Source organism: Pteropus alecto, unplaced genomic scaffold, assembly GCF_000325575.1.
Source record: "Pteropus alecto unplaced genomic scaffold, ASM32557v1 scaffold43, whole genome shotgun sequence".
Taxonomy (NCBI): domain Eukaryota; kingdom Metazoa; phylum Chordata; class Mammalia; order Chiroptera; family Pteropodidae; genus Pteropus; species Pteropus alecto.
This window is the reverse complement of record NW_006435764.1, coordinates 1,031,999-1,042,952: the sequence shown is the minus strand read 5'-3', so window position 1 is coordinate 1,042,952 and position 10,954 is coordinate 1,031,999. Positions and strand designations below refer to the sequence as shown.

General features: G+C 64.7%; 1 protein-coding gene across 1 annotated transcript in view; it reads right to left on the bottom strand.

Moving 5' to 3' along the window:
- Window positions 1-10,310, bottom strand: part of TNNT3 (troponin T3, fast skeletal type) — a 14,206-nt gene extending 3,896 nt beyond the window's left edge. Inside the window, exons 1-11 of the mRNA XM_025046128.1 lie at window positions 10,188-10,310; window positions 10,043-10,056; window positions 9,529-9,546; window positions 8,330-8,347; window positions 8,128-8,148; window positions 7,002-7,013; window positions 6,777-6,791; window positions 4,853-4,885; window positions 4,300-4,318; window positions 1,610-1,655; window positions 11-190 (exon numbers count right to left, since the gene is read on the bottom strand). Coding sequence (XP_024901896.1) covers window positions 11-190; window positions 1,610-1,655; window positions 4,300-4,318; window positions 4,853-4,885; window positions 6,777-6,791; window positions 7,002-7,013; window positions 8,128-8,148; window positions 8,330-8,347; window positions 9,529-9,546; window positions 10,043-10,056; window positions 10,188-10,204 — 393 coding nt within the window. The 5' untranslated portion in view covers window positions 10,205-10,310. The remainder of the gene's footprint in view (window positions 1-10; window positions 191-1,609; window positions 1,656-4,299; window positions 4,319-4,852; window positions 4,886-6,776; window positions 6,792-7,001; window positions 7,014-8,127; window positions 8,149-8,329; window positions 8,348-9,528; window positions 9,547-10,042; window positions 10,057-10,187) is intronic.
- Between the last annotated feature and the right edge of the window lie 644 nt (window positions 10,311-10,954).

Sequence of the window (10,954 nt, the reverse complement as noted above, 5' to 3'; positions counted from 1 at the left end):
GCGGGTCAGCCGCCAGCCCTGGCTGCCCGGGGGGTGCCCGCAGCCCCTCCCCCCAGGGGGCTGCCCCACGCACGATCCTGTCCTTGAGCGCGATCAGCTCCTCCTCCTCCTTCTTCCTCGCCTCGAAGTGGCTGTCGATGAGCGCCTGCAGCTCCATCAGGTCTTTGTTCTGGCGCTTCTTCTGGATGTCCTGCAGGCGGCACGTCCCCATGGCCACTGCCCTTCTGGGGACTCTGGGCTTCCAGGTCCCTGGGCCACAGGCGAGGAACAGTACCCTCCCCCTCCCCCGATGGTGAGCACAGCTGTGAGGTCACCAGCACTCCGGGGAGAGACCAGCTCTGAGTATGCCCTGCCACCTTCGCAGGGATGTCCTGCACGGACCAGGCAGAGAGGAAACCAGCGAGCCAGATGATGTGGCGGAGAGACATGTGGACAGTGGATGGATGGATGATGGGTGGATGGATGAGTGGATGGGTGGTCATGGGTAGGTGAGAGATGACTAGGTAGCCAGGTAGATAAACAGATAAATGGATGGATGGATGGATGGATGAATGATGGGTGGATGATGGATGGATGGATGATGGGTGGATGGATGGATGATGGGTGGATGTGATGGGTGGGGATGGATGGATGGACGATGGATGGATGAATGGATGATGGGTGGATGGATCAGGTAGATAAACAGATAAATGGATGGATGGATGGATGGATGAATGATGGGTGGATGATGGATGGATGGATGATGGGTGGATGGATGATGGGTGGATGGATGATGGGTGGATCGATGGATGGATGGATGATGGGTGGATGGATGGGTGGATGGAAGGATGGATGATGGGTGAATTGATGGATGATGGGTGGATGGATGATGGGTGGATGATAGATGGATAGAAGGATGGATGAAGGGTGGATAGATGGGTGGATCGATGGATGGATGGATGATGGATGGATGGATGAGTGGGTGATGGGTGGGTGGATGGGTGGGTGATGGGTGGGTGGTAGGTAGGTGGATAGATGGCTCAGTGGGTGAGTGGTAAAAGGATGGACAAAGGTAAGGATGGATGAGTGAGTGGATGGAACAGTGAGGGGGCAGATGGGTGGATGGTGACGGATGGACGAACGGGTGGCTGTTGGGAATATGAAGGGGAAGAGAGGAACGATGACTGGCTGGGTGTGTAACCGAGCATGGGCAGCATGATGGTGGGTGTGTGAGTGGATGTGTGCACAGGAGACTGAGCGGGTGGGTAGATGAAGGACGGGTCGGTGGATAGATGGATGGAGGGACGGAGGGAGGGGACAGGGCAGATGAATGGCTGCATGGGTGGGGGGCGAGAGGGCGGATGGAGAGATGGACGGAGGCGTGGGTGGACGGGCAGTGGGTGGCCAGGTGCGTTGACTGGTGAGCGGGTACAGAGGTGGATGGTGCGGGGGATGGAGGGGGGAGGAGGGAAGAGAGAGATGCTTGCGACTGGAGAGGCTTCCTTGGTCCAGGAACGAACTTAAGCAGAAGAGCCCGAGGAAGCCCCAGCTCCAGCCGCTGGAGAGATGGCCTCTCGGGCCCAGCCCAGAGCCCGCAGGCTGGGCATGGGGACGGGGGTCATCAACTCACATCGAAGTCCACCTTCTCGCCTTCCGGGATCTTGGGAGCAGTGAGTCTGAAGGAGAGAGAGAGCCTCGTGAGCAGGGAAAAGCGGGGACCCGCCAGGACGGTCGGCCTGACCCAGTCCGGCCTGGCCCCAGGCAGGCCCTCGGGCCCTCCTGCCCTGGCACGAGGCTGAGGCCACACGGCCTGAACTTTGCTCTCATCGGACGTATAACCCACTGTCCCACTGTCCCCGGCGTAGCTTAACCCCTTCGAGAAAGTTTCGGCCTCATGGTGTCCCCCTGCATTGCCAGATTGTGGACGTCGTCGAGGGCTGTTTCACCCCCAACTGTCCGGGCAGGGCACCCTCGGTTCCTTTTATAGACAGATGCCACCCAGAAGGCAGGGTTGTCACCGCGGGTCCTCCGGGGGAGGGGCGCGGGTCTCCGCGGTCGGGAGTGGGCCTCCTTCCTTTGCGTTTCTGTGGCCTCAGTTTAATCTTTCTTTCTGGGGCCCAAAGGAAGGGGTCTGGGCGGAGAGCCGTGGAAGCAATGAACACCACCCCCCCTTCCCTGCTGCAAGCAGCCATCGTCCTGCGCCCTCCCCCCCAATGCATTCCAGATGGAGCCAAGAGTTAGAAAGACAGCAACGATTTTTTAAAACAAGCCGTGGAAGAACGTGGAGCTGAATATCGATCAAACTGTTGGACGAGGAAATGCTTTTCTGAGCTCAGAGGTCCCGCTGAGGGGAAGATGGCCAGATGACTCCATGCAAATGAAAAACTTATGTATGTGAAAAAAGAGGCAAAAATTGAAAAGGGACGGGGGAGGGAACCAGTCCAGACTAGAAAAATATTTGCAGCAAACACAGAGAAGACTTATATCCTTATGCAAACGGGTGATTAAGAAAACACAGAGCTAGCTGCCTGCAGTCGATAGATGGGCAGAGGGCATAAGCCACCAATTCTCAGAGAAGAAAGGGGACCAGTTAACAAACGGGGGGGGGGGGAAGGTCTGCCTGCAGCAATCAAAGGAATGTGACGGAAACAGCCCCGAGAGGCCCCCCGTCTCATCCGTCAGCGCCTCCCTCCCCGGGCACGGCGGTGTGGGGCGCAGACCCCGTGGTGAGACCGCACTGGGGCCCCTCTCAGAAAGCGACTTGGCAGGGACGTCAAAAGCCTTCAGAACGTTCAGATTCTTTGACCCATTAATTCCAGTTCTGGGAATGCGGCCTAGGGAAATAACCCGAAAGACAGAAAATGCTTTCCACCCAGCGTTATTTATGATAGTAAAATATTGGGGAAAGCCTCCGCCTCCTGCACCAGAGAGATGGTTAGGAAAATTATGGTTTGTCCAATTGATGGAATATTATGTGGCCATTCAAAATATTTAAGAAGACTATGTAAAAACATGGAAAAATACTTATGAATAGTGCTACATTTTAAAAAAAGCAGAATTCAAGGCTGTATAGACAGTACGGTATTTGAAAAACAGCTCAGAGCTTAAATCTTTTTTCTTTTTTTTTCCGAGGTCGATGCATGGAAAAAGCGTCGGAAGAAATAAGCCTTTTTATTTCTCTCCCCTCCTTTCCGCAGTCTGGCTGGCTGGGTGGGAGTTATAGCTGATTTTTTTTTTTCTTCTTCATTGGACTTTTATGTATTTTCCAAATTTTCTTTAATGAGGTGTTTTATTTTCATAATGAAAACACAAACATTTTTTTAAAACTAGGAAATATCTTGGGATCCGGCAGCTTTATTTAAAATTGCTGAAAAATAAAGTGCAGCGGATGGAAACGTGCTGGCTCTGAGCTTCCCGCGCTCCGGCCCTCTGCTGACCGCCCCTGATGGCCCCGGCGGGAGCGAGGCCCGGGCGCTGGGCGGGGGCGGCCGTGCTCCCCCTCCCCCAGGTCCCACGAGCACAGGGGACAGGCTGGCGAGAGCCGAGTCCCAACAGTCAGATAAAACAAAATCTCTGGAATGTTCACAAGTGGGCGAAGTGAGCGAAAGACCCCCCTACCCGACCAGGAAGTTGGTTCTCCAGGGGCTCAGAGGCCCCCGGGCAGTGAACGGTCGCAGAGTGGGGGGGGGCCTGGTCTAGGCGTTGCTCTGAAGGGGGTTCCAGGGGCGAGGACCTTCCTCCCACCCACCCCACTCTCATGTCTGTTTCACATCTAGGGCCCCCCGAGACCCGACAGCACGGCGGGGCGTGGCGGGGCGCGATGGGGAGTGGTGGGGCGCGGTGGGGCACAGCACGGCAAGGTGCGGTGGGGCGTGGCGAGGCGCAGCGGGGCGCGGCGGGGTTAAGGGGGCCGGGGGACCTCCGTGAGGCCTCCCTCGGTCCGCCTTTGTCCCCCAACTCCCTATCTGCCTTCCCGGGGCTGGGAAGTCCTCTTTGCCTACAGCGGACGGCCCCGGGCAGAGCCACACCCGCGTGGACTACCAGAGGCCATGTCTGCTCTCCCCGGTGGGGAGCCTGGTCCCTGCCCGTGGGGGACAGTACTGGCCACCCCAAGTGATCCCACTCCCACAAAGTGCCTTGGTCAGATCCCTAGAATTTTAAACCCAAATCAAGGAGCAAAGAAGCGGCCACTTTCTCTCGGGGCTTTGGGTGCTGACTCGCCCCCCACAGAGGCGAAGTGCACTGTCTTCCCCGGGGGCGCCGGGGCCCAGCCCTGGGGAGACCTGGTTCCCGGCCCAGCCGCCCGGGCCCTGTACTCACTTGGGCCTTGGCTTCTCCTCTGCTCACCGCGGCGCCAGGCAGCATGGGGAGAGGGGAGAGACCGCGTGTGACCGGGGCGCCCACTCCTGCCCACGGACCCCGGGGGCCACCCCGGCAGTGCTGGCTGGGCTCAGGCTCATAGGGCCACCTGCTCGTCCGCTGAGCCCGCCAGGATAAGAGGGTCCCAGCCCCACTCTAGGCCCACTAAAGTCCCTGTGGGGCTCGAGGAGAGCTTGGGGCCGGGGACCAGGAGGGGGCCAGGGAAGCCCAGAGAGGCCGGAGAGAGTGGACAGTGGTGGGGGAGCGGGGAAGGGGGAGCATGCCCCTGCCCAGGCTCCCGGCCTGCTGGCCGGTCCCCACGGACCACCCCAACTCTGCGCTGGCCGGAAGCTCGGGCCCGCAGCGGAGCCCTCGGCCACGGCAGTCGCGTGCGAAGCAGCCTCGCCCTGGAGGGAGGCACAGGGCTGGGGAGCCGGCGGGCCAGAGCCAGGCGCCAGGCTGGCGGGCGGGTCCGCTCCCTCTCTGGGCCACCGGAGCCGGCCCGGGCCCTTACCTTCCTCCTCCTCGTGCTGCTCCTCCGTGGTGTCTTCGGGCACAAGCGCACATGCAAGAGAAGAGCCAGCGGGGCCGCGGGCAGCGTTGGCAGGAGCCGGGCGCAGGCACAGGCGGCACCTGGACCCCTCCCCCCGCCGTTGGCCTGGACCCCGTCCGTGCCCCAGCTGGGGCCCAGAGAGTCGCTGTCTCGGAAGGGGTGCAGGAGCTGGATGCGGCCATGCAGTGGGCACCCCACCCCCTACCCAGGAGGCCTTGCAGTGAGTGGGGGGCCCCGTGGCTGCTGGCCGCTGGCCCCTCTGAGCCCTTTCGCAGAGGCGGGCAGGGCCCACCTTGGGAAGCCGGGAGCCTTCCCAGCAGCGTGGCCTCGGGGCTGGGGGCAGGCAGTCCTGGGGGCCTGACTTCTGGGTTTTGTGGAGTTCAGACCCAGCGAGTCTAAAACAAAGCCCGTTGGAGCCTCGGGCCTGCGGGAGCCTTGCTGGTTCTAGCCCGGGGCTGAGGGAGCCCTCAGGCCGAGCCCGCAGCCCACTACGCCCCAAGGTGGCCTATGCCTGCTTGTCCCTGAGGGCGGGGGCTCCTGCCTCCCCCAGCGGCCTGCCCCTGACCCAGAAGAAGCTTCTCCCCCACTACCTCTGCTTCTGCCACCTTTGGGGCCTGCCTTGGGGCACGTGGCTGGCTGTCCAGGCTGGAGCCTGCAGACCCTCCCCAACATCCTGCCCTGGCCTGCCGGCCCTCTCGTGCAGGCCGCTTCCTGTCACCTTCTCCACCTTCAGGGCCCTGGGGAGGTCCTGGCTGCTCTGGCCGCAGCGGGGTCTGGTCTGGCAGCACCTTGACCCCCGCCCTCGGTCCCTGCACTGGGCCCTGTGGCCATGCTGACAAGGCCAGGCCCCTGCTGAGAACCAGCGGGGACCAGCAGTGTGCCCTCCTCTGTGCTGGGCCGTGGCCAGCAGGCCCGTCTGGGGAAGGGGCGGGGGTCCCGGCCTCGCAGCCCCTGGCCTGTGTGTGCACTTGGCAGATTTTCCCCTCACGTCCCCTGGAGCTCATAGATCAGCGGGGTTGCTTAGGAACTGGCAAACAGCCCTTTGCAGGTGGCCTGCCGACAGCCTCAGCCAGCAGCCTGGGCTGGGGGCGCTTCGGGGGCAGAGAGCAGATCAGCGGGGGGAAGGAAGGGCTGGGCGAGGAAGGGCTGTGGGTGCCTGGGTAGGTCCAGGGGTCCGGGAGGGTGGCCAGGACAAGAGCTGGGGGTGGTCGTTGAGGGTGTACATAGTCCGGGTTCAGGCCCAGTTGGGAGGCCCCCACAGCCCCACTGGGGTGTCGTGTGAATGGTGGGTCTAAGCAGAGGGCCAGCTGGGGCCTGGGCAGCTCCCTCGCCCCGCTGGCTGGTGTGCCCCAGGCCATCCGAGCCTGACGGCCAGCTTTCTCACGCGCAAGGCCCCTGGCTGGTCCGGGCAGCCGTCCCCACCTCGGGCCTGGGCCTGACCTCACACTTCAGCTCGCTCGTCCACTCTGCCACCCGCCCTCCAGCCCCACCCGCCACCTCCCCGCCCCGGGTTGCTGTCTGCGGCGGCATGTCGGCAGCCTGCTCTGCCTTGTCTCTCCTCTGCCCTTCCCCACCCCACCCCGGTAGATCCCGAGGGTCTGAGTGGACCCAGAACCACCTCCCAAGGCCTGCACCCCTCGCAAGGCCTACACTTGGCTTGGCTTCGAGGGTGGCTGCCCTCCCTTCCTGCTGGTGGCCTGGGAAGGGCCTCGCCCCCTACCCCTGAGAGCTCTCAGCGAGAGGGGCCAGGAAAAAGCCTGTCCCCCAACAGCCGGCCCCGCCTGAGCCAGCACGCAAGGCCTAACCTGTCCAGCCTGCAGGAATGGGGGCGAGCGTCATGCAGACGGGGGCGGGCAGGGGGAGAGGGGACGGGAGGAGAGCCTACCTTCCTGGACCTCCTCTGCGGCAGCAGCAGCAGCATGTGGGAGAGAGGGAGAGAGAGCCACTGTCACCTCGGGCAGAGGCGGGGGGGAGGGAGGGCTGGGGCGGGACGGGCAGGGCGGGGGTCGGATGAGCCACGCGTGAGTGGGTTATGTGGCCGTTTGTTCCTTCCCGGCCAGGCTCCTACTCCGTCCACACGCCCGCGTAGGGCTGAAGTCATGCCACATACCTGGTTCGTGAACTTCGTGGGGGAAGGAGGGCCACGGAACAAGAGGCAAGACCGCGGGTCAGAGGTCAAAGGAGAAAGGATCCGAGGTTAATGGGCACGGCAGCCACCACTCAGGAGGGTCAGAGGCCAGGGGCGGGAGCATGCGGGGAGCGGGCGAGACACGGTCGGCGTTGGCCCCGGGGGGCCACCGCACCCCAATCCTGCCCCCGCCTCGCGGATGGGAAATCAAGGCTCAGAGGGGACGTTTCGCCCCTGGTTCTTGCTCTTGTCGTGACTTCACTGGGGACGTTGGGCTTCCCGCCTGTTCTCAGGCCCCTGGAAGGACTTCCATGCCCAGGGCTGGGGCTGGGGATGGTGCCGGGGGCCAGGAAGGCGGGCCCTGTAGCCCGGGGGCCAGGAAGGCGGGCCCTGCAGCCCGGGGGCCAGGAAGGCGGGCCCTGCAGCCCGGGGAAGCATGCTCAGAGGGCACCCGGCCCCCTGCCTCCCTGAGAGGGGCGCCCACACCCCTGCCCTTCCCAGCCTCTGAGGGAGTGAGGGCAATGGGCTTCGGTCCTCGGCGGTCCTGTCCACCAATCTGAGCGCGGCTCCCGACCCCATTGTCCACCCAGAGCCTGAGGAGGCGGCCCGCCAGGGCAGGTTGGAGGGGTGGCCAGCAGGTGACGAGGGCCCCTGCAAGGGGCTGGTGGCCCTGGGCTGGGGTGCAGCCCTCGCGCCAAGGCCAGCCTGCAGGGGCTGTCCTTCCCTGGCCCTCTGATTGCCCGAGATCTGGCCTAGGTCCCAGACCTGGCTCGGCGTTGGATGCCTTGTGGGCTCTCAGCTACCTGCCCTGGGGCCACGGGGTCATTTAAGGGATGGAAGGTCCGAGCCACATTCTACTACATGTGGCCCAGCGGTCCGCTGCTGACCCACCCCCCTATGCTGGCCCTGCCCGTGTTGGGGAGTGCCCAGCGTCAGGACACCCCAGCGGGTCAAGCACTGGCCGGGGTTAGTGGGTTACGTTGAGGCCACATGTGGGGCCCCTTGGCTGGCTGGCGCCTCGCTGTGTCCTGGCCCTCCCCCGCCCCCCGCGAGGGCTCCAGCCAGGCCCCGGGCCCACATGGGGACCAGAAGTCCAACGTGTCCATACCTGCCTCATGGACTTCTGCAGCTGCAGGGGTGCCGGGCGCGGCAGCAGCAGGAGGAGAGAGGAGAGGGTTAAGCCAGGAGCACACGCATGTCCTTAAGGGCGGGGGTCATGACAGCCGGGGGGCGCGGCGTCACTGAGGACGCAGGTCGGAAGGGCGGACCGACTGCAGGGTGGGGGGGGCGGCGTCCTGGGCCCGACTTACCTTCCTCCTGGGCCTCCTCTGAGGTGGGAGCCGCAGGGAGCGAGGGAGAGAGGGGACAAGGACAGCCATTAGTGGGGTGCAGGGGTGGCAGGCACCCTGAGAGGGGGCACGGGCACACCAGGCTGCAGGAGGGGTCCCCAGTCCTGCACTGCCGGCCCTCAGCAAGGCTCTCCGGGGCGCAGGTGGCTCAGAGGCCTGGTGCCTGAGCCCTCGGCCCCCACCCCGGGGCCTGCCCCAAACTCTGCAGTGTCTGTGCACGGGGCAGCCTGGCTACGACGTGCCCTGGGGTGCTGTGAGCCAGGACAGGGGACAAAAGTCATATGTTCTAAGAAAATGCCACCCCAAGGAGGACGTCCAGGTGGGCCGGTGGCCTCCTAGCGTGCCCGACACTGGGTCCTAGAGGGGACGTGTGCGGGGGACCCTGCCCGCCGGCCGCACTGCCTTCCCCGGGAAAGGGGAAGCTCTCGGGACCGCGTTTCCTGCTCAGAAAGAGTCTTTCCACCTTTTCAGCAGAAAAAAGAAATGTTTTGCTCGTGTTGTTAGGGGAGCCAAGTGTTTTCAAAATATTTTCAAAACACAGCGCCCCGAAGGCCTCACAGGGGAGCCTGCTCGGCGAGGCACGTGAACGCACCCCAGGCTGAGCGGGCGCCAGGGCTCGGGGAGGGCCTGGGAACCCCCCGAGCCTGGGAACCGCCTCCCTGCATGGCTCCCAGGTGTGCCTGCCTGGGCACGGCGGAGGTTCCCACAGGCGCCAGGCGGGCCTGGGGGGAGGGGGCTGCTGGTCACGCCTGACGGTTACATGCTGTGTGAGGAAGGGGAGGGCCCCGGGCGATGGGGAGGGGGGACGGAGGGACACGGGGACAGGGACAGGGACACAGGCACAGGGACAGGGACGGGGACACAGGCACGGGGACAGGGACAGGGGCAGGGACAGAGACAGGGACAGGAAGGCCTGCACGCCCAGGCCCTGACTTCGACGTGAGCAAGCCTTGGCGGCTGACCCCAGGGCACACACCATGGACGCGAGGTGCAGGGTTAATGAGTGACCGATGAGTGTTTGCTCGTGGTCCATTAAAGGGACGGGAGGTTAGTGTGGTGGTTAATTGCTGAGCCTGGAGGCCCCCGGAGTCCTGTGGGGCGTGAGGAGCGGGCGGAAGGGGTCGAGGCCCGGGTGGGGGCTCGGGGGCCTCCCTACTTACCTTCCTCCTCGTACTGTTCTGCAGAGAGACAGAAGGAAGGGGAGGGGCTCGTTAGCAGGGCGCCCCCCAGGCAGGCCCGGATGGCGACAGCCACTGGGGTCCTCAGGCCCCAAACAGGCCACTGGGCGCCAGGCGAGGAAGAGGCTCTGGCAATGGCGGTGGCTTTCGGGGAGGGTTCGGAGCCCCGGGCGCCCCTGTCCTACTGGGGGAGTGAGCAGGGAGCGGCCAGGCCTGGGGGCCCCCAGCTGGGGCTCCCTGGGGCCAGGCTGGGGGGTGCGCGCGGGGTTCAGGTGCCACTGCGTCCCGGCACCGTGACCTTCAAGGCAGAGGAGGCCTTGGGTGCGGGGTCAAGAGTGAGGAGCCCACCGCAGAGGGGGTCACTTTGGAGCCCAGTGACCAGGGCCAGTCCGGGGCGAGATGAGATGCGGTGCTGGCCATCGGCCATCGGCTATCGCCATCGGCGGCGTGCTTCCCCAGGGACCATGCACGGGGAGGAGGTGGCTCGGACACTTACCCTCCACCTGTTCACTGTGGGGGGGCACAGAGAAAGGGGGGGTGAGGGGCTTTGCTCATCCTCGCGAACAGCAGCGCGGCCTCGGCCTCTGAGCACGGCGAGGCCCAGGGTCCGCAGGCGAGAGGGGCGCCACGCGGATACTCACGCTTCCTCGTCAGACATGGCGGAGGCTGCTCCTGCGGGGGAGGGGGAAGGGGGGAGACCACCGGCGTTGAGTCTCTTTGGCCCAGAGGTGCCGGCATGGGTGGGGGCTGGGCGTGTGAGGGGATGGCTGCGGCCGGGTGGAGGGCCCCGTCCCCAGCCTTGGGTGGGCCCGCTCCCGCGCCCCGGCCTCCGCGAGGCCCCTCACTTCCTCTGCGGCCCCACACTCCATCCCTCCCGCCGCTTCCTGCCCTGGCTCCAGCCCGGGGCTTGGAATGCTGAGCTGGACGGGATGTTGGCTGTGCGTGGCGTCCACCCCCTCCCAGGGCAGACATGTCCTCTGCAGCGTGCCCGAGGAGGGCCCTCCAGACTGTGCGGTGCCTGCCCGGCCGCTCTGGACACAGCGGCCATCCTGTGGCGCTGACCCGAGGCTGCCCTTTTGCTGGGGTGGGGGCTCCCCCGGAGGCCCTCGATCACAGAGCCCGGACCCCCGAGACAGGCGTGCAGGCCTTCCCCGGCCTCCCCGGCCCACCGCCCCACGAGGGCCCTCTTCCCGGTGTGGGCCCGAGCGCCCTTCCGGACCCATGCTGCCCTTCCAGGATGCATGTCCTCTTGGGGGCCCAGGGTCCCCGGAATGCCTCCACAATCCCCCTTCTAAAATCGCAGGCGTGCATGAGCTTTCCACCCCGTCTCCCCCTCACCCCACTGAGCTCACGGGGTCAGGTGGGGGCATTTCCTTGCATGTGTCCCCCACCCCGCCCCCACGCCCCA